This window comes from Podarcis raffonei, chromosome 8, assembly GCF_027172205.1.
Source record: "Podarcis raffonei isolate rPodRaf1 chromosome 8, rPodRaf1.pri, whole genome shotgun sequence".
Classification (NCBI taxonomy): domain Eukaryota; kingdom Metazoa; phylum Chordata; class Lepidosauria; order Squamata; family Lacertidae; genus Podarcis; species Podarcis raffonei.
Window position 1 is genome coordinate 74,949,287 of NC_070609.1, and position 22,310 is coordinate 74,971,596.

Below are 22,310 nucleotides of genomic sequence, written 5' to 3' on the forward strand. Positions count from 1 at the left end.
ATAGCGAATTATGGTTAATGAGTTGAAAACAAGCCAAGACAGTAAGCTGTAGTTTGACGTTGCATGTTCCAAAGCTGTTGAACCACAGTGTTCCAGATCAAATGAACTACAGAGAATAGCATGCTTCCTAGCTTGTTTGCAGCAGGGTTGAGGAACCTGTGGCTCTCTAGATGTTACTGGACTTGGACCCTGATTCCTGGCCATGCTGGCAGGGGCTGATGGGAGCTGGGAGTCCAACAACATCTGGAGGTTCACGGGCTTCTCCATCCCTGGTGCGAAAGGGGTCCACAGAAAAGCCCTTTGACATATCAGAATCATATGCCTATCTAACCAGTACCAATGCTTTAAACATCCCAGCTAAGTGGAGAGGAAGAGGGGACAGACACTCCATGTCTGGCCTAACAAAAATGTCCCCTGCGCTTATTCTGTGGCGATTCTTGTGGCACTTGAATGCTGCCATTAAGGCAGAGCTGTCTTGGCTGATGAACAAGTGAGACACTATGCATTATCTCCAACTAAGTTTAGACCCCTTGAAATTAATGGAGCCAAGTGAGTTGAACACATTGATTTCAATGGGTCCACTCTAAGCAGGACTGACACTGGATACAGCCCACTGTTTCTCTGATGAGAGATCAAGCCACCTTTAAGAGGAAGCATGGATGCCTTATTCTTGCATTCACAAGAGGAACAAAGCACAAAGACACCTTTGTAAGAGAATGGAGGAGCTTAATTTTGCCTACAAATTCTCCTGAAAACCAAAGACCAGTTCCAAAGGTTTATGCAAACTTGTGGATCACTTAATAAGAATGTGTTTTGCAGATGTATATTGTTAAACGTTTATGTACAGGAATGCAGATTTTCATAATGTATTTTTGAGGGGACCTCCAGGGAAATTTAAATAACATTTTAAAATGGCTTGCCTTCAGTTTTGTAAATACCAGCCGGCTCAGAAAATGGTTTATCACTGTGACTCAAAACTGAAATATATTTAAGACTTTAAGTCATCTCTTGGTATCTCTGGGGTCTTTGCCTTATTAATGCAATTAGGATTTCAAGCACATTCAGGTACAGAGGAAGAAAGTGCAATACCGGTAATGATCATGCCCAGGTTGGAAGTGCTCATCTCCATCCCCTTCTGCTGCAGCCGGACCATGTCGACCTCCAGGCTCTCTTGCTCCTGGCTGAGCTCATCACCAACCACCGTAACCTCGCAGGTATCCAAGTTGTGCATGATCTCCTCAGACACCAGTGACTCTTGGACTGCAAAGGAGAGGAGGGAGGAGGAGGAGAAAATCAGGAAGGCAGGAAAACACACAGAGAGTCTTCTTTGCTTCCAAGCTTTTGCCAGACACAGGGCTCACCCATTTGCCTAAGGGACTAGAATCTTGAATGTTTCCTACATTAGGAAGCTGCCTTAGGCTGAGTCAAGCCACTGGCCCCATTGAGCTTAGTACTGCCTGTGTGACTGACACTGGCTCTCTAGGACTTCAATCTCTACTAGCCCTTCCTGGAGATGCTGGGAAAGGAACACAGGATCTTCCGCATGCAAAGCAGATGCTCTACCACTGAGCCACAGCCCTTCCTTTAAGACACAGGAGGTGCCTTACACTTAATCAGACCATTGGGCCATCTAGCTCAGTTCTGCCTGCACTGACCAGCAGCAGCTTCCCAGGGTTTCAAAGTCAATGAATCTTTCCCAGTCCTACCTGGAGAAGCCATTGCCCCTTCCCCCCAACATTGACTGTTTCCCCCACCTTGCCTCTACTACTCTCTGGCCACCCGCATCCCAGCCTCTCCCCCAAATCCAAGTTTCTCTGATAATCCCTCGAAACAGGGGCTGTATCAGACCCTGCCCCCAGGCCACTAGTCCATGTATGTGTTGCACAAGCTAGGTGAGTGGGCTTTACCTGTGGGGTCCTCATCTCCCTCCCCCTCCGGCTCAACCTCTCGCGTGATGGTGCTGATGATGCGAAGCTCAGGGAACAGGGAGACCCCTTCAGGGCTCTCGAACTCCGAAGCCGAGCGGGCAAAGTGGTTGATGCCACTCAGGCTGATCTTGGGCTCTTCAGGCTGCAGGACCATGATGTAGCCATCCACAAAGGGGATGGCGATGCAGGCTTCATCGTTGGAACACCTGCCAAAAAAACGGGGAAAGGTGACAGGAGCCGGTTGCCATCAATGCCAGAGAGAGGGCAGTAGGTATCCCAGGAGGACAAGACACACAGCACAGGACTAACTGTAAGAAAGAGGGCCTGTCTGAAATGTGTGCAGTGATCATCTTAGAAGCCACACATCAGCTCTGCCTCTGAGCTGTCTCTATGCCAGATGGCGGTTATAACTACTATTTAAGAATTGGTGGCTGAGTTTGCTTTTTCCTCTCCTCCCTCCCTGTCCTTTTTGTGTCGTGCTCTGCAGATTGGAAGCCTGCAGGCAAGGACTATCTTGTTTTATTTAATTGTAGGTAAGCCACGGTTTGGATAGAGAGTGGGGCACAAATGCTCTAAATAAAGATAAAACATGTGGGCACATTCAGAGGGTTCTCCTCTTGAGGACAGGGTGTGTGTGCCACGCCCAAAGAACAAGAGCCCAGCATCCTCCATTATGGAACTTCTTCATTCTCTGCTCAGTGGTGGCTCCTCATCTGTGGAATGCTGTCCCCAGGAAGATACGCCTGGTACCATCCCTTATGTGCTTTCAGTTGCTTGGCAAAAATGTTTTTATCCCCCCAGGCCTCTGGACTTCAGTTTGGGAGGGTGGAGTATGTTTGGGGGACCCTCTTCTTCCCCTTATCTTTTCAATAGGGCAGGCAGAGTTGGGTCTGCCTTTTATGCATGCTGCTAGCGAGTAATTTGGGTTGTTTTTGTTTGCTTCCACAAGACGCTTCGAGTCACTTTTCTGAAAAACTGGTTGGCATCCATCTGTCTTGGAAGACAATGGAAGAGTGTTCCTTTGGGGGAGAAGTCAAACTGCTGGAAGGTTGCAGTGCTTGCTGTGGCTGTAGAGACCGATACAGGAGAGACATGTTTTGTTGCAGCTGGGGCAGATGAAGGCATCTGGTTGTGCTGCTGCAGGTGCAACATGGCGTTTCTTTTGATAACCATAATAATCTTACCCCTGAGATGTGGAGGCATCTTCAAGACGACCAAGTAGAATTGGGACCACGGGGGTAATCTAGTCCAACCCCATCTATGGAATGCTCTCCCCAGGGAAGTTTGCCTGGCGCCTTCATTATATACCTTTAAGCGCCAGGTGAAAACATTCCTTTTAAACCAGGCCTTTGGTTGATCATATTGACATCCAACACCCTTTTAGAATGTGGCTGGGGGTGGGGGGTGGGAGGTTACTGGGTTAGTGCTTTTGGTTTGATGTTGTGGTCTTGTTGTGAAATGCCCTGAGACCTCCGGGTATAGGGCAGTGTATAAGCTGAATAAATAAAAACAACAACCCCCTGCAATGCAGGAATCTTTTGCCCAATGTGGGGCTCAAACCCACGACCCCGAGTCTCATATGGCTTGCTCCCAAAGGGAAACTCACTTCACGGTGCTTGTGATCTTGATCCTCCGGATCCCAGGTGTGGGGAACTGGCGGGAGTTTAGGTAGGCGATGTGCTGCATGGCCTTGTCAAACCGGTCAATGTCGTCTCCTTCCAAGCTCAACACTGACTGGCTCGGGTTCATGTGGATCTGGAAGATCAGGCAGAGAGAGGTGAGAAGGGGCAGTAGGGGCAGGAAAGAGATCAGACCCAGGAAGTGCTAAAATAAAGCAATTTTGTGCCCAAGACTCCCCTATGCAGAGACAGGAAGGGGGACAGTAGCTCAGTGGTAGAGCATCTGCTTTGCATGCAGATGGTCCTGTTTCAATCCTAAACATCTCCAGGTAGGGCTGCGAGAGACTCCTGCCTGAAATCCTGGAGAGCTGGTCCATCTAGCTCAGTATAGTCCACACTGACTGTGTCCCTAGGTCTTTAGGGAAGGGCCAAAAGTCAGGGATCACAGAACCTGATTCTCCAGGTAGAACTGGGAATGTCCCCCTGTCTGAAATCCTGGAGAGCTGCTGCCAACCTGTGTGGACATTACTGAGCTAAATGGGACTGATGGTCAGACTCTGTATAAGGCAGCTTCCTCTGTCTCTATGTTTCTTCAACAGTTACTGCTTAAAGAGTAATTTATTAACTGGGATTTGCCTGCCTGCCCCCAATTAGCTTGAAAAGGTAGCAACACAGTAACTGTGGGTGTATTTCACCATCCAAGAAAACATCCTCAGGACCAGGCAGGTTGCTAAATCTCCAGTAATCCATCTAATTCTACATGCATATTTTCCATGCTGCCGCAACCCCCTTGCCACTGCAAGGTCGCAGTTCTCCATGCCTCAGCAAGTAAAGAGAAGAAAGGTGTATGGGGGCGGGGGAGAATTCTTCTCCCTCAATTTGCTTCTCCCAATACAAGAGAATTCCAAGCAAATTTATGGGATGATTATTAACCCCAGGCACGTAGGGAGCCGTTTCAGACCAATGGCTCATCCAGCTCTGTATACACGGATTGGCAGCATCTCCCCAATAATATGGCAATTAAAACATAATCCGAATGCATCTTCCATATTTATTTAGACCATTTTTACACTGCTTATTATACAAGAAGTGTCTCTAAGTGGTGTACAGAAAACTGAAGCAGCAACAAGCATTACAGTAATACACAATACAAGTTAAAAACAAACGTGTGCAGTGCAGGTGCTGTGTGTGAGTGGCAAGTGTGCACCCATGTATGCACTGAACACATCCTTCCTAACCATGCCCAAGGCTTGAACGCAGTCCCTGGGCCAATAGGTTACGTCATTGTTTCTGTATACTGCCTTTCTGCCAAGGCATCCAAGGCCAAAATTAAAATGCTAAAATACATAGACGGTTTACAATACAGAGCAATCGGGTCCTCTCAGGCTGATTGGTGGCAAAAGCCCCCCCCCCCCCAATGAGAGTCTGAGCATCCTGGATCCTGGCTTCCTGCAGGGCACGCAAGGTTTAAGTAGCCCCAGGGAAGATGGAGGAGTGGTTGCCCTAGCAGCTCAGCTCTGCTGGGAGCTCATGTTATCTGCTCCCTGGCCTTGATTTCCTCCTTTTAGACACCCCTGCTTTAGAGACATCAGGCGGTGCCGGGAGAGACGTCATTCCTGCTCTCATTAGAGAAAGGAGAGGGGGATGTGTGTGTGTGAGAGACACATAACATGTCATCCTAATTGATCTCTGTTCTGCCCATGGATCAAGGGTCCCTCTGCTACACAAGTTTACCTTCAGGCCTTTGCCGACGCCCTCTGAGGTCTGTAAATCCAGTCCTTCCTTGCAGGTGTAAAGGCAGTCAATCACCTTCTTGTTCTCCAGTTTACCAGAGCGGATCATTAAGCCGGCCAAGTTGCCTCGGAAGAACTGGGCCATGCGGAGCTCTCCACCTTTATGGAGCAAAGGAAGAGATCTTGAGCATCATACAAGTTTGCTTCGGGAGGGTGCGTGCGTGCGTTTGTTTAAAGTGCCAACTGTGCTTTTGTTCTTAAAACTGGCATGCGGGTTAGTTTAGTGCCCATTCTTGTGTTAACCTTGCAGGTATGTTCAAGCACAAGGGGGGTGGGGTAGAGAACTCAAAAAGAACGAAAGACGTCCACTCATGCAATAAATATGGCTTTTGAGGCAAGGATGGAATGACCCTACTCAGTGCTGAAGGAAAGTGGTACAATCCTTTGGTCATCAAAAACAGGATTTTCTCCCTTAGTAGAAGCAGTCTCTTCAAAAGGCCAAGGCTACCTTCGTAGCTGCAGTATGGAAACTGCACTTAAATAAAATATTTACACAACAGTCCATCCAAGTAACAATTGCCACTCAATTAGACACCAGATGCAGGAAGCTACCTCATTTGGAAGCAGTTTCCTTCTACTGAACATGAGAAGCTGCCTCATACTGACTTGGAAAACTGGACCTTCCAGCTCTGCACTGACTAGCAACAACTCTCCAGGGGTCTTTTCCAACCCAGTTTGGCAATACAACAGATTGAACCTGGGGCCTTCTCCATGCAAAGTAAATACTCTACCACTGAGCTACTGTCCTTTCCTGAAACTATGAGAAGATGAAGCTAGGAAGACCAATCTTTGCATGGGCTATTCCAACACACCTCTTCTAATATGATGTTAACCATGACACACTTCTACAGTCTAAAAAAAATAAAAATAGGACGCTTTTTACCTTTTGGAACTATTGCTTTCATATGCACATACACAGAGTTAACCTATCAAGATCCACAGAAATTAATCTAAGATTTCTTTAATTGGATGACAGCCTTCTTCAAAATTAAGTATTAGTTCTATTATTTAACAGTTCTCAAAAGCTAGTTTTTAACTTCGCCGTTCAAGATGAGAATAATTAGAAGGTATTCTTCTACCCTGTACAGCACTTCATATAAAAGGTGCAATTTAAAATTAACGAAAGTCTTGGTTTAATTGTCTCAAGCAGAGATGTTAAATCCACCAAGCCGTTTCCAACAGACCTGGAAATATCAGCTGCAAGTCACAAGAGTTTTACAGCTGCGTATGCAACAGACCCTCCCCAAACATATCGGCTGGCAAGTCATTCCAGCACTTCCTCCATCCTCTTGTTATGGGACATGGAAATTTATAGAAGAGGCAGCTCTTCTGATTGACCATTCGATTCAAGGGAGCAATTTGCTGCCCAATGAGCACTGCAAGTGACCGCAACAACCTGCCCTCACTTTGCATGCAGCGAGGGCTGAACCATCAAAGCAATTGACAAACTGTCTCATTTCAACGCAGCCTTTTAAACTGCTTTTCATCTTGCAATTATCACCAATGGGAGATAAAAAGAAAAGAAGTGAACATTCAAGAAACAACCAAACAATAAAAAGAAAAAATAAGAAGCACAATGGAAGAAAACAAGCCCAGCAACACAATAATAATGTAGCTTCAATGGCCATAATGCAATGCTGGCATTTCATGCTATGTGTGAGATGAAGCGATATTTCGGCTTAGAAGTGAAACGGGGGGAATAAGTAAGAACACCAGCAACCTGCAGGGGTCTCGGTCGCTTTTTCTGTGTCATTCTCATTTCCTGTATATTCTGCAGAAAAGCAAGACGAAAGGATAGGAACAAGGAGAAGAGAAAAAGGAACCGGGTGGTTAGGACCTGGAGGTTTCTCTGACGCAGTGCACATGCCTTGGAGGACGTGCTTTGTTTACCAGATGCCCGTCTCCCTCTCTGCATTCAGTACTATATATATATATATATTCTTAAATTCTCTCCCCTTCCTATATTGGTCCTCCCGCCAAGGAAACCCTTAGCCTTGTATCAGGGAACCCCAAGAACATTGCAGAAGGACACTTTCCAGAGGGCACACTTGGAGATGGATCTTCATGTGCGGCAGAGTGTAGCAGGGATGATGTGAAGGAACTCAGAGGGGACATAAAGGAAAGGGACAAATTCGACTGCAGGTTTAAGGTAGAAACCTTTCCCAGACCTACCAGATGCTGCAGGGGGCTGAACTTGGGAACATTCTGCATGCAAGGCATGTGCTCTACATCTGCACTAGGACCCTTCCCTTGAGACACAGGAACACAGCAAGCTGTCTTACACCATCTAGTTCTGTATTGCCTATGCTGACCAGCTGCAGCTCTCCAGGATTTCAGACAGGGGACATTCCCAGCCCTATGATAGAGATGCCAAGGACTGATGAACCTGGGAGCTTCTGCATGAAAAGCAGTTCCACCACTGAGCTATGGCTCTTTCCCGCTGAACAGAAGTTTACACGTGAGGAAGCATACAAATCTCTGCCCCCCCCCAATAACGCAGTATAAGGTGGTGCATTTGATCTTACTACCTTCCTCATTCCTCTACAGGCGTAAGCCTGAGCCACAGCTGGCTGGGGCATGACCCGCCAGGCCTGCTAAGCCTCACTGCATAAGATGAAAGTGCAATCACTGAACACACCCAAGGGGAACAAATAATTGCCTCTTAGGGACACCCAAGTGCCATTTTGACCTTCCAAATCAGGAAGCACAGAGAAACCATTCTGAAAACCATCAGCACATGCCGACATTGCAGTGAGAGTGCTTCTAGGCATTCAGGAAGATTCCTCTGTTCTTTATATCATTTTCACATTTAAAAATGCATTTCAAAAGCTTTAAATATATGCCAGGAAATAATCTTGCAGGATACAATATAGTTAGGGATTGTATTCTGAAGCTTACCCTGTTCAGAGTAAATCCACTGAAACTAATGGCCATGACTAACTTAGATTCATTTATTTTAATGGGTCCTACTCTGAGTAGGACTTAGCTGGAAACTAATCCTACGAATAAATATGCCATTTATGGTGCTAACTCCCCCCCCCCCCTTTAGCCTAGATACAGCAGGTGTCTTCATTTGGTGATCTACATCCCTTCTTCTGCTCTTGGGATGAATCCCGGAATCCATTTTCTCAAGATGCTGACGAGGGAGAGCGTCAGTGGCCTTGAAGGCTGTGATTCAGCAATATGCATCCTCGAGGGAACGGCCGTTTAAACCTGCTTTGCATGTTAAAACCTACAGCTACTGCTGTGTTTCTTTTTATAGACATAAGCAGCAAAATCCTCCAACACACAGACACAGAGGGTAAATTACTCCGTCAAAATCCTCAAAACCAAGCGTGTGGCCCCAGAGGGAGGAAAACACAGTAAATTTGGCATTCATGTAAATTCTAACCAAGTTCAAAAGCACAACTTCTTCATTCCAAGGTGAGGTTTTCTCCACTGATGTTCTCAAGATTTGCAGCAAATGTTTTGCTTTTATTTAACTCTGCCAACAGACTGCGAGCATGCCAATCACCTGGGCTTCAAAGACATCCCAATATAATTAGGAAGAGAGAGAACAGGCTGCACAATTAGCTCCTATGCATTCCCCGTTGAAAATGCATTGCTATTTTCAATCTCCATCTGTTCTCTTGCAGTCTCACTGCAGAGATGCAAGCTCAGTGGAGTTTGCCCACAAACTAGAACAACAAGAGTTCTGGACAAATGACCTACAACTATTCTGCCACCTTTGAGAAGCCTGCAGCTAAAAAAAAGGTAAGCTACCTTGCCAGCAGGCTCCGACCACCAGCTGGGATTCTATTTTGGAGGGATGGAGCGGGTAGTCTTCCGTCACTGATAGAGGGTCAAAGGAAACTCCATCCACGTACAGGGTCACTGCTGGAAATTCGACATTGAGGACATAGTGATGCCATTCCTTGTCGCACACCTGTAAAAGGTACAAGAGTTTTTAAATGGAGGGAGAGAGGGAGGGAGGGAGGGAGGGAGGGAGGGAGGGAGGGAACCTCCACTTTGCGCCGGATAACTTCCTTCCAGTTCTTGATAATAAAAACTAAATTTTGTCAAAGATACCGAAAGCAGGAGTGTTACTGTATCGCTACCCCATTACGGTTCCATAACGAACACTTCACAGAGGACTGGCCTTTTCCTACTGCTAATTGACATACAAAGACTGGCTATTGATCTGTCTAATATTACACCCAGGGTTTGCCTCCTCTGATAAACCCACCTGGTTCAGCTTCCAGTGGAATTCTGCTGGTTTGTAACTCTGCCCCTCCGAAGGATCTTGACGAAAGAGGAACCCAAGACGGCAATTGTGCACATAGAGGGAATAGTGGTGCCGGTTCATATCTGTCCCAAGAAAGATCAGGCTTGTGTTACCATTTCCCTTTCCTCCAGTTGTAAAGCTAGTGAACGTTTGGATCCTGTTATACATGTTACAATCCAGCACATTCTTGTCACAGCATAAGCATGGGATGGGGAACCTTTCCAGCAGGTGGGCTAGATCCTCAGCTCCACACCCCTTCTGGGATAAATCTGATGGGTGGGTGGGGCTCCCTGTCTGCCAATCACCTGATGTCACAGAGACATCCAGAAATGCTGTGCTTTGAAGCTCCGATTGTCAGGACTTCAAAGCTGCCTGAAGAAGTTCCATGCTGCTGTTTAAATTTCAGAAAACTGCAGTGTCAAGAGTGGGGAGGGCTGCTTGCATGAGGGCTTTTAAACAGCCCTGCACTCTGCTTTTCAGATGGCTAAGCAGCAGTGCCAGGAGGGAAAACGCTGCTGCCTTACTCCAACAAAGGAAACTCACTTTAAGCTCTCATGTTTATCTTTGAAGCTTTGCCATTACCTGCCCCACACCTGACGTCAGGTATGACAGCAAGGTGTAGGATGGATAGGCGTGGCTTGCCCCAAAATACCATGGCCTGGCAGGCCAACTCTGCATCCTTCAGCTCGAGGGTTCCCTACCCCTGCAGTAAAGGGAGGTGCTTAGCAAAAAAGGATGCAGGAGGCCTAATCAAAGGGAGACCATTTCCATGGCAGAAATGCCTCCCCTTAGGGCAGTTCCATAGCAATTGCTCTTTGACAGTCCAAGACATTTCAGGAAAATGTCCGCTTCTTAACTAATGGCTCAGCCAAATTTTGCACAGAGGTGCAATAAGAAGAAATAGGCCAGCATTGAAGTGAAAGAATAAATGGCAGTATTCTGGTTTGCTAGTCTCGTGACAGCCTTCAGCCTGGAATTCGGAGCCGGGGTGGCTTTTCACACAAGAGCACCCCTGCTTCCCCATTCAGTGTGAAAGGGACCCAGAAAAGCAACTTTGTTGATAAGGGTGCATGGATTTAATGACAGTTCCCCTGTGCTGAAAAGCATGGAATTAGTTTCTGGGAAAGGGTCTGAATTACAATGGATTTCAAGAGCACAGGCTTGCTTGACAAGCTGCAAAAAAATCCAGATTGCTCAACAATAGTTGGCCACAGAGTTCAGGGTTTTTGGAGCCCTCTGGGAGGAAGGGGCAGAAAAGATTCACAACGCACCAACACACACTGGGGGATGCGTTCACATGAATCCATCTTTAAGCCACTACTACCAAGATAAGAGAAAACTGTCATGTAAATCTGCTGTACTCAGGAATCAAATTCTCTGTGGCCGAGAGCATCTTTCTGCATAACCACATCCAAGAATGAATGGAATAATTCACCCATGTTTTAAAAGCTTCATCTCCAACCTAATTATTTTCAGGATCCCAGATGATCTCTTTTTAATTAAGGGAAACATCTTAAGTTGGCCTTACCCCAATTCTTTTAAGTGAAAGCATGGAAGCTTCTGCTTGAAGAGAGCACTTTTGAACACAGCCAGCTTTCGACTGATATGCCTTGATCTTTCCCCCTTATTAAGTGGAGACTGATCAAAAAGGAGGAAGAGGCCCTTTCCCAAGGTGTCCTCCAGATGTTGTTTGATAGACTGCCTGGGACTGATGGGAGCTGTAGTTCAACTAAGTCTCAGGGAAGGCTAGGTTAAGTTTTGGGAGATCAAAGTTTTAGTTGCTCAGAATGGCTGCTTCAGCCTCAAGATGACAAGACACGAAATTCCTTTCTGCACTGTTGAGGTGCAATGTACAAAACCCAAATGATCGCATCTCTTTTGTCTCAATACCACCTTCCAGAGTACTGTTGGTATCATTCAAAGACTGATGCTATCGACAAAGAAATCGGGGAGGGAAAATGCAGGACAGAAGAGAAAAACATGTTTTCCCAGAAAATGTCAATCAAGACTTTTGTGCACTCCGTTCATTTTTTATGAGTATACTGAGGGATCTTATTGCAACACCTGCTGGAGAAAACTGGAAAGCAGCAACTCCCACACTTCTGACTGCCACTAACATGAAGAATCAGATACATTTACCCACCACCAACAACCCTGCCCCTCACCCACACCAAACACACGAAATCAGAACAGACTGCAGCATCCTGGTGAGGGCTGGACAACCATTCTTACACAGATGCAATCAGGTTCTTCTCCCTCCCTCCAACTCACAGAACTTGGAATGTTTGCTAACGTTCTGTGGTGTTGCAATGGTTCAGCCAGAACTAAAATCCCCCATTTTTTAGCCCAAGGGTTCCCTTCTCCACCCGTTCCAACCTGTCTTGTCTGAGTTGCAGATGATGGTCTCCTTCTCCCTGGCCCCAGGCCCATGCCTCATCCACACGGAAATCACAAAAGGCTCTTTCATGTTGACGGTAACAACGTTGTCTGGGACCTTCACGGCTTGGGTGCCATTGAACTCGAAGACCTGGTCGCTGTCATGGCCGTTGTCAGTCGGAAGGCCTACTGTCCAGTTTGCCGTGCTGCTCGGAGGAGGAAGGAGCTCAGCTGTGCCAGAGGAAGCACCTGCAATTAAAACCATCAACAATGTCACAGCAGACTGCCAACAGAGGAAACACATTTGTTTGTGTGTGTGTGTGTGTGTGTGTGTGTGTGTGTGTGTGATCTGTTGTTAGGACAAAATGCTAGGCTTTCACAGAATTAGCAGCAAGAATTCAGAGTCAGCATTGTTTGCTGAACTTCCACTGTAGTGGAGCTAGACAGAACCCCACAGCTTTAAAAATGCCCCCCTCCATTTAACCCACTGGCCAATATCCAGGTCCCACTGCCTTCAGTATCTCTGCACTTTGTGTTGAGAACTGCATTACGCTGTAATTGTGCTTCTCTTGTTGAGTTCTTGCTTCAAACTGAAGAAGGATCCATCACTATTTACAGCTCCCTCCTCTCATATGGCTTCTGTCATCCAGTCCCTCAAGCTCAGCCTTCAATGAGCCATCACTGTTGCTGCTGCTGCTGCACTCAGAGGCTGTTTAATTCTCAGGAGCAAGGGAAGGGACCAAACCCAGCCCTAACAATTGCCATTGCTGCTCATTCCCTTGGAGAAATGTTCAGCTGACAGGAGCCATGGAGGAAGACCAAAGCCATCTCTCAAGAGCTTGCACTGGGAATTGTTCGTAAGGATACTGACACCATGCTATGCAGCCAAGATTGGCTCCCAAAGGAGCTTACAGTTAAGAGAGAATAATACAACACTATTAGGGATATAGGTGCAGGTTTGCACTTGCCTCTTCCGGCCTTCTGCACTGTTTATGGCCTAGTTCTGGTCTTTCCCAGAGGAGGCAGACAGAAGGAGAAGCTGTGAATAAAAACTTGTGGGCTAGCTGATGATGAAGAGACCAACTCACACGCAACAGATAAAGACTGGTATAATTTCACACTGATATTTCACATGCCAGTGGTGGTGTGCATTAGCCACTTCCAACACACCAACAAAAAAGGGAGGGTTATAAACCAGTAACACAAATAAATGAGTTATCCTTTGTTTTAAAGGCCACATGCTAAAGGGGAGTGCCCACCTTCCTCCACCTCTGGTCTGTCAATGCTTACAACAGGGATGGAGAATCTCAGACCCAGGGGGCCAAATGCAACCCTCCAGAGTTCTCTATCTGACCCATAGGACCCTCTCCAGGCTATCTGTCTCACTGGTTTTGCTTCACAAACTCTCTCACTCACTGTATTTGCCTGGCTGGAAATGTGTCTTTTGACTCTTTGCTTGCATGGAAGGAGGACAGAGAAGTGTGCATTTGTGTGTTTAGAAAATAGCCTACTGTACAAAGTACATGAAATAAATGCACTTAAAAGAAAAGCTGAGGGCTTCAAACAAAACGAAGAACAAGTTACAGACACCAGATGAAGTATCTGCTCCTTTTATTAAGAATAGTTACTTCCATTCATAATATTTATTCTAGTTCTATTACAGGGGCAGATGGGGCTCATCAACCTGAGAAGGTAGCCCATTTAGGAGAAATAAAACTCTGATCCTATACCTCTGCTGCCTTGCGGAATATCTTCAGGAGAAGATGTATTGCTCTGCTTCCCTTTGGATCACACCAGCAAGACTGGGGGGGAGGGGTGTGTCTTGTTTTCTGGGCACCCCAGGTCTCCCAGGTTTACACCCCATGGAGGTCACTTCGGTGCTGCTGACTCAGCAGTCTGACTTTACTCCTGGAAATGCACTCTGTTGTCTCTCGAGACACACGGATGACAACAACAGCAAAATAGTTTAATTTTATAAAGTTTTAAGATTTTAAAAGTACTGATTTGTGGGGGGTGGGTTATGCAGATTTTGCACTGACTATCTGAAATGAGATAAAGATGAAAGGAAGGCGTGGATTGTCGAGAGGCCTAAGTCAGACCAAAGGAACTTACCACAGAGCCTGTGAAGGGATTTCTCAGAGTAAGTATCTCGGTCACAGCCCTTCCCGATATGGTTGGTCTCCAGCTCAACTGTGGCCTGCACGGAGGTGATGGGCTCATCACATGTCTCCAGATGGATGTTGGGAAAGAGAGCGAGGGAGCCAGTTCCAGGTTCGTACTCCATTCTTTTGCTCCAGCCTGAATTCATAAATGGAGGGGGTAGGGGAGAACAGTAAAGATCCATTAGCAAACCCTGGAACCTCAACCAATCCAATTTTAAAAGAAAGCAGAGAATATAAAGAAGTACAAAACCACAGCCTCAGAAGAACAAAGGTGATGAGTTAGGAACTAAAAATATTTTACTTCCTATTACAACCGGGCCTGAGCTGAGAACTGAAATGGGTCCAAATGATCTTTTTCTTCCAAGAGTAACTGCAATTACTGTGCCACAACCCTCTCAAACACCTTTCCTAAAGGGAGGGAGGGGTGGTATTGGGAACTGGGTGGTAGTTGTCACAAACCATCAGGCCCAGGGTGGGCTTTTGTGGAGTTGGAAGGGACCCTAAGGGTCATCTAAGTCCAACCCCCTGTAATGCAGGAATCATAGCTAAAGAATCTCTGACAGATGACCATCCAACCTTGGTTTAAAAACCTCCAATGAAGGAGAGTCTACCACCTTCCCAGGAAATACATTCCACCGATTAACAGCTCCTACCCTCGAAAAATTCTTCCTAATGTTTAGTCGGAATCTCCTGTATTGTCATTTGAATCCTTTGGTTCGGGCCCCACCCTCTGGAGCAGCAGAAAACAAGCTTGCACTGTCTTCCATGTGACACTGCCAGCCCTTCAGATATTTGAAGGTGGCTATCATATCACCTCTTAATCTCTTCCTCTCCAGACTAAACATACCCAACTCCCACAGCTGTTCCTCACAAGGCTTGGTTTCCAGACCCTTTATCATCTTTGTTGCCCTACTGTGCACACAGTCCCAACTTGTCAATATTGCTCTTAAATTGTGGTGCCCAGAACTGGACATGAAGCTCCAGATGGGGACTGAACAAGACAGAACAGAGTGGTACCGTTACTATTTTCAGGAGTGGTCAGATCACTGACTCATTCAGAATGGCCAGAACCCCACGCCCCTCTGCAAGGGTTGACTAGACCCTGGATCCACTAGGCCTAAACCCAGATTAAAGTGGATCCAAGTAGGAAGTGGCTTCCAGGGACACCTACAGCTGCTCTGCCAACACTTTCAACACCACTTCCCCCCCAAAAAAGGGTACTGGCAATAGGCACTAGAAAGAATTTCAATGCTGTAACACTGCATTGGGTGGGTGGGGAACAGCACTGACCTTGCCAGCCTGGCTTGCATGTAGGTTTAATGGTGATCTTCACCAGCACGTCCTCAGCAGCTCTCTTCTTCCCACAGTCATAGGCCGTCACGGTGAGCTTATACTGGTGCTCCTTGCCGTAGTTCAGCTTCTCTGTGTTCTTAATGTAACCTGACAGCAGGAGGAAAGCGTTTGTTTGTTTTTCAGTAAAAAAAAACTGGTGCACTGAAAAGGTTGAGGGTGTGGAGAAGTTGTGAATAAAAATTTACTTGGGATGCCTATGCCAGGTTATAGGAGAATTTTCTTGGTGAATGGGTTCGGGAAGCAGTGGGAACACGTAGAGAATCAACAGAAAGCAAACAAAAAATGCACGTAGATAATCCAGTATTTATTTTGCCATCAAATCTTCTGTGCTAAAGAGTGTTTTGCAGTGCTCAGCCTACAGTGTGCTGTAGTGCTTAAGAGTGCTGGACTAGGACTCAGGAGACCAGGGTTCAAATCCCAGCTCAGCTATGAAGCTCACCAGGTGGCCCTTGGAGCGTGTCACTGTATCTCAGCCTAACTTGCCTCACAGGATTGTTGAGGGAATTAAATGAGGAGGGGGAGAACCATGTATACCACTTAGAGCTCTTTGGGAGGAAAAGGTGGGATATAAATGCACTAAATAAACAAGACACTAACCAAGCAGTTGTGCCTCTTGCATGAAGTGAACTTAAAGAGTCCAGGGTACTCTAGAATGACGGTTCTCAAAAGTTGCTGCAGACCACTCACTGGGAACCTCAATAGATATCTTAATGCACTTTTTTTGTTCCGTAAATCAAAGGATGTGTGTGTTTTAACAATATTTTTCAGTCTACAGCTCCTATGTCACAATAAAACTGCTGAGAAAATTGTGGGCACTAGGCCTCTTTAGCCTCTTCAACAACCTGGTCCCAGTCAAAAAGCAGCCTCAATCCCAGTCATCAGAAAAGAAAATGGAAGAAGAAAAAGCATCCATAAAATGCAGGACCAAGTACAATTCTGCAAGCTTTCTGGAGCCCATCAGAATGGAGCTCATGGTCCACCAGCGGTTTGAGAACCTCTGCTGTGGAATGCGTCCATCCCTCCCCTGTGACTTTTCATCACAGGGTAGGATGGGCAGCAGAGAGACATTAAGTCTTTTTCCAACTTTCCTTAGACACACCTGATCTCCTATAGTAGCCTATGACAAGCACACAACCAGCTCCAAAGCTCTCCAAAACAAAGTTTGAAATACTCCCATTTTGAAGGCTGAAAATTTGAAGCACCAATGAAAAGAGGTATTTTCTACTGTTGCATCAGGAACGAGGAACATGTGGGTCCTCCAGATGTTGTTGGACTACAATTGCTATCATCCCTGATCACTGGCCACACTGGCTGAGTCTGATGGGAGCTCACAGAGGGCAACAGATTCCTCATCTCTCGTTTGTATCTAATGTTAGTCCTAGTATAGGGTTGCCACATTTCCAGACAGTTGTTGAGCTTTTTTTCCCTTCCAAAATCGCAAAAAATAAAAAATGCCAGATTTAAATGCTTTTACAGAGCAGGGTGAAATGGAGACTACCCCTGTATAAACACACACACACAGTCAATGGTCCTACTTACCATCCTTGTCAATAGCAAAGGGAACATCTGGTGTGACGATTTCATAGCTGCAGATCTGGCTGAACTGGGGAGAGCAGTCAGCATCCACTGCTTCCACTTTCAGGATGTTGTCATACCTCTTGCCCTCAATAACGGCAGCTTTGTAGGACTTCTCTTTAAACACCGGGGCATACTCATTGACATCGTTCACCTGGATATGCACCGTTGCTCTGGAGACAGAGTAGCAGCCCATTATTGGCATTCAGCAGAGTCAAAACAAAAAGCCAGCCAACTACATTCTCTAGCAATCAACCAGTTATGGTTTACAGAATAGTATTAGCGTTCTAAAAAAATTCTGCAGCTCCGAACCTGCATGTTTGCCTTTCACCCCTGCGAGGCCACCATTATTCCCATTATTCAGGCAGCCCTTAGAAAACTAAGATGCAGATGATGCTGACCACTGGGCCGCTGTCAGGGCAAACTGTATTTCAATGCTGGTTTTAAATGTGCTTTAATGTATTTTAACTATTGCTTTTCAACTAGCTCACTTTTATTACTCTGTATTTTATAGTGATGTTTTTAAATGTTATAAGCCACCTTGAATTCCAAACTAGGAGAAAGGTGGAATATAAATACATTAAAATAACAGCTGTTTTTGTTTATGTTTATTATTATTATTGAAACATGGAGGCTACTAATGTGTGGGTAGATAAGGAGTCCAAGTCATAGAATCATAGAATCATAGAATCATAGAATCATAGAGTTGGAAGAGACCACAAGGGCCATCGAGTCCAACCCCCTGCCAAGCAGGAAACACCATCAGAGCACTCCTGACATATGGTTGTCAAGCCTCTGCTTAAAGACCTCCAAAGAAGGAGACTCCACCACACTCCTTGGCAGCAAATTCCACTGTCGAACAGCTCTTACTGTCAGGAAGTTCTTCCTAATGTTTAGGTGGAATCTTCTTTCTTGTAGTTTGTATCCATTGCTCCGTGTCCGCTTCTCTGGAGCAGCAGAAAACAACCTTTCTCCCTCCTCTATGTGACATCCTTTTATATATTTGAACATGGCTATCATATCACCCCTTAACCTCCTCTTCTCCAGGCTAAACATGCCCAGCTCCCTTAGCCGTTCCTCATAAGGCATCGTTTCCAGGCCTTTGACCATTTTGGTTGCCCTCCTCTGGACACGTTCCAGTTTGTCAATGTCCTTCTTGAACTGTGGTGCCCAGAACTGGACACAGTACTCCAGGTGAGGTCTGACCAGAGCAGAATACAGTGGCACTATTACTTCCCTTGATCTAGATGCTATACTCCTATTGATGCAGCCCAGAATTGCATTGGCTTTTTTAGCTGCCGCGTCACACTGTTGGCTCATGTCAAGTTTGTGGTCAACCAAGACTCCTAGATCCTTTTCACATGTAGTGCTCTCAAGCCAGGTGTCACCCATCTTGTATTTGTGCCTCTCATTTTTTTTGCCCAAGTGCAATACTTTACATTTCTCCCTGTTAAAATTCATCTTGTTTGTTTTGGCCCAGTTCTCTAATCTGTCAAGGTCGTTTTGAAGTGTGTTCCTGTCCTCTGGGGTGTTAGCCACCCCTCCCAGTTTGGTGTCATCTGCAAATTTGATCAGGATGCCCTTGAGTCCATCATCCAAGTCGTTGATAAAGATGTTGAATAAGGCCGGGCCCAAGACAGAACCCTGTGGCACCCCACTAGTCACTCTTCTCCAGGATGAAGAGGAACCATTGATGAGCACCCTTTGGGTTCGGTCAGTCAGCCAGTTACAAATCCACTGAGTGGTAGCATAGTCAAGACCGCATTTTACCAGCTTCTTTACAAGAATATCATGGGGCACCTTGTCAAATGCCTTGCTGAAATCAAGGTAGGCTACATCCACTGCGTTCCCTTCATCTACCAGGCTTGTAATTCTGTCAAAAAACGAGATCAGGTTAGTCTGACATGACTTATTTTTCAGAAATCCATGCTGACTATTGGTGATCACAGCATTCCTTTCCAGGTGCTCACAGACTGTTTGCTTAATGATCTGCTCCAGAATCTTCCCTGGTATTGATGTCAGACTGACTGGGCGGTAATTATTTGGGTCCTCTCTTTTCCCCTTTTTGAAAATAGGGACAACATTTGCCCTCCTCCAGTCTGCCGGGACTTCGCCTGTTCTCCAGGAATTCTCAAAGATGACTGCCAGTGGTTCTGAAATCACATCTGCCAGTTCTTTTAATACTCTTGGATGCAGTTCATCTGGCCCTGGAGACTTGAATACATCTAGACTAGCCAAGTATTCTTGTACTATCTCCTTAGTTATTCTGGGCTGTGTTTCCTCTGCTGAATCATTTGCTCCAAATTCTTCAGGTCGGGCATTGTTTTCTTTATCGGAGAAGACTGAGGCAAAGAAGGCATTGAGGAGTTCAGCCCTTTCTGTGTCCCCTGTTTGCATTTCACCATCTTCTCCTCTGAGTGACCCCACTGTTTCTTTGTTCTTCCTTTTGCTACGAACATACCCATAAAAGCCTTTTTTGTTGCTTTTAACCTCTCTAGCAAGCCTGAGTTCATTCTGTGCTTTAGCTTTTCTGACTTTGTGTCTACACGTGCTGGCTATTTGTTTGAATTCCTCTTTGGTGGTTTCCCCCCTTTTCCATTTTTTGTACACATCCTTTTTTAATCTTAACTCAGTTAAAAGTTCTTTAGATAGCCACCCTGGCTTCTTTAGGCACCTTCCATGTTTCCGTCTCATTGGTATTGCCTGAAGTTGTGCTTTTACTATCTCCCTCTTAACAAACTCCCAGCCATCATGAACTCCCTTTCCTTTTAGTATTACTGTCCATGGGATCTCACCCAGCACTTCCCTAAGTTTTATGAAGTCGGCTTTCTTAAAGTCGAGAAATTGAGTCCTAGTATGCTTGGCTGCTCCTTTCCGCTGTATAGTAAACTTCAGAAGAGCATGATCACTCGCGCCTAATGATCCTTCCACTTCTACCCCACTAACCAGGTCATCAACATTGGTTAGGACCAGATCTAAAATGGCTGTTCCTCTTGTAGCTTCTCCCACTTTCTGGACAATGAAGTTGTCTGCAAGGCCAGTGAGGAATCTGTTTGACCTTATGCTTTTGGCTGAGTTTGACATCCAACAAATATCCGGGTAATTGAAGTCCCCCATTACTACTATCTCCCTTCCTTTTGCATGCTTGGCCATCTGTTCCAGGAAGGCATCATCTATGTCCTCCAAGATGCGATTTCAACCAACTGCCTACTTTATCTTTCTAGCTATTCCAGTACACGGGAGAGTAATCAAAATGCAGCTTGTTTGTTTTTTTAGATCAACCCACAGGAAATAATCCACTGATCCCACACTCCCCAGGCCCCTTCTACCTACTTGGGCAAAGGCAGACAACATGCTGCCCTCCATCCAAGTTGTTGGCCATCACTGCCCCCTGCGGCAGGGGGCTGCATAGTCTAACTATGCACTGTGGGTTCCTTGCAGAGCCAAGTTGCTAAGAGTCTTCTTGCAATGCAACATCTGGAGGACACAATGTTGGACTACCTCTGTACTAGGGAGGAAGACACAGATGGAGTGCTTTTTCAGCTTCAAGCACCTAGGAGTTACATGCCTGGCAGCAAGCAAGGGAGCAGTTTCAAGAAGGCACAATGGGGCAAAGGAACAAGTAATGCCTTGCATCTCTAACGCACATTAAACAGCGATAAAGAAGAATGGGGTTTGCAAAGCACTCGCTGTCCCTCCATGGAACATCCAAAGCTACTCTCATGTCTCAGGCTTTGCAAATGTGGTGCTGGTCATTTATTTTCCCTACTATAAACTATAAATGGCATCTAATGAATCACGGGAACTGAATAAAGACAGGGCAATTGGCCTGGTCAGCCAGATTTGATAGCTTTTATTACAACTCAAGATTTATTGAAGTAAAGGCCAAGTGAGCTCATTTCTTAAAGGCATGAAAATTTGCCACCATAAAGATGACTACAATAGCTTATATTTAATAGGAAAACCTATAAAGAACTTCTGAGACTGCCTCTTGTACTCAAAAGTTATTACAAAAACGTGTGACCCTTATCAGTAAGCAAAACACAGAATAAATCAATAGGGGATTGAGCTTTGGAAATGCAAACGCTGTCTGGAGCACCAGTTTCATTTAAAAAATAAACATTATTATTTCATACAATCGAACAGCAATATTTAAAGCCTTTAATTTCAAAACTTGCATAGAATTACCGTATTTTTGCCCTATAGGATGCACTTTTTCCCCTCCAAAAATGAAGGGGAAATGTGTGTACGTCCTATGGGGCGGATGCAGGCTTTCGCTGAAGCCTGGAGAGCGAGAGGGGTCGGTGCGCACTGACCCCTCTCGCTCTCCAGACTTCGGGCAGCTCTCCGCAACTTCCCGCCGGGCTCCCAAGGCTTGAGGACAGCAGCCTGCAGCCCAAAACCTGGGGAGAGCAGTGGAGCGCACCCTGGGCTTCCCGCAGCTCTCCGCAAGCCTTGGGAGCCCGGCGCGACTTCCCGCCAGGCTCCCAAGGCTTGAGGACAGCAACCTGTTCTGGGGGCTGGGGTCGGGGGAAGCTCGGGCTTCCCCTGCCCCAGCCCCGCGCCGGGGGGGGGATTAATTTTTTTTTCTTTATTCCCCCCCAAAAAAACTAGGTGCACCCTATGGGCCGGTGCACCCTATAGGGCGAAAAATACGGTAAATAATTTTACTATTACAGAGCTAGAATAAATATAAGAGTTAAAAAAGGATACTTGGGGCTGATGAGTGACTTGTTCTTCATTTTGTTTAAAGCTTTTGACTTTTCCTCATTTGTATTAATTTTATGTCCTCATAAACACATGTAATCAATTCCCTGTCCTGAAATTCCCATCTCTCTTTTGAGATATTAAGTTACTCGGTTCCATGGATTATTCTCTCTCTCAGCTTCTCTACCCCCATAGCATATCTGTTAGCTTACCAATATTTACCTGCTCCCATGCTTTATTAGATATAGTATATTAGGCTTCCGTTTTCCACCCCACGCCTTTGCATAAAGTATTCTAGCCACTGAAGTTATGATATACAGAGCATCAGTCTCATTCGCACAAGAGTTTTCTTTTCAGCGGGAGCCTAAGTAGGTGTACAAAAAGATCCACTACATATTTTAGATTCCTTGAACCCACTGTTTTATTTCCCATCAATGAACAAATGCTTTTGGCCAGCTTTGAGGACATGTGAAAGAGAACAGTGTGTATAAAGACTGCTGTGTGCTGGAGAAGGGGGGGAATTTTTGCATGCC

At 45.8% G+C, this 22,310-nt stretch overlaps 1 protein-coding gene across 4 annotated transcripts in view; it reads right to left on the reverse strand.

Moving 5' to 3' along the window:
- The window catches only part of CLSTN1 (calsyntenin 1), a 60,691-nt gene that overhangs the window by 6,137 nt on the left and 32,244 nt on the right, over positions 1–22,310 (reverse strand). For 2 of the 4 annotated variants that reach the window (XM_053400883.1, XM_053400882.1), the window contains 11 exons: positions 17,035–17,243; positions 15,433–15,582; positions 14,093–14,278; positions 11,981–12,229; positions 9,566–9,687; positions 9,103–9,265; positions 7,061–7,111; positions 5,282–5,439; positions 3,535–3,683; positions 1,908–2,134; positions 1,090–1,260 (listed from right to left, as the gene is read on the reverse strand). In XM_053400883.1, coding sequence (XP_053256858.1) covers positions 1,090–1,260; positions 1,908–2,134; positions 3,535–3,683; positions 5,282–5,439; positions 7,061–7,111; positions 9,103–9,265; positions 9,566–9,687; positions 11,981–12,229; positions 14,093–14,278; positions 15,433–15,582; positions 17,035–17,243 — 1,835 coding nt within the window. The remainder of the gene's footprint in view (positions 1–1,089; positions 1,261–1,907; positions 2,135–3,534; positions 3,684–5,281; positions 5,440–7,060; positions 7,112–9,102; positions 9,266–9,565; positions 9,688–11,980; positions 12,230–14,092; positions 14,279–15,432; positions 15,583–17,034; positions 17,244–22,310) is intronic. The other 2 variants (XM_053400884.1, XM_053400885.1) reach the window with 1 other exon arrangement.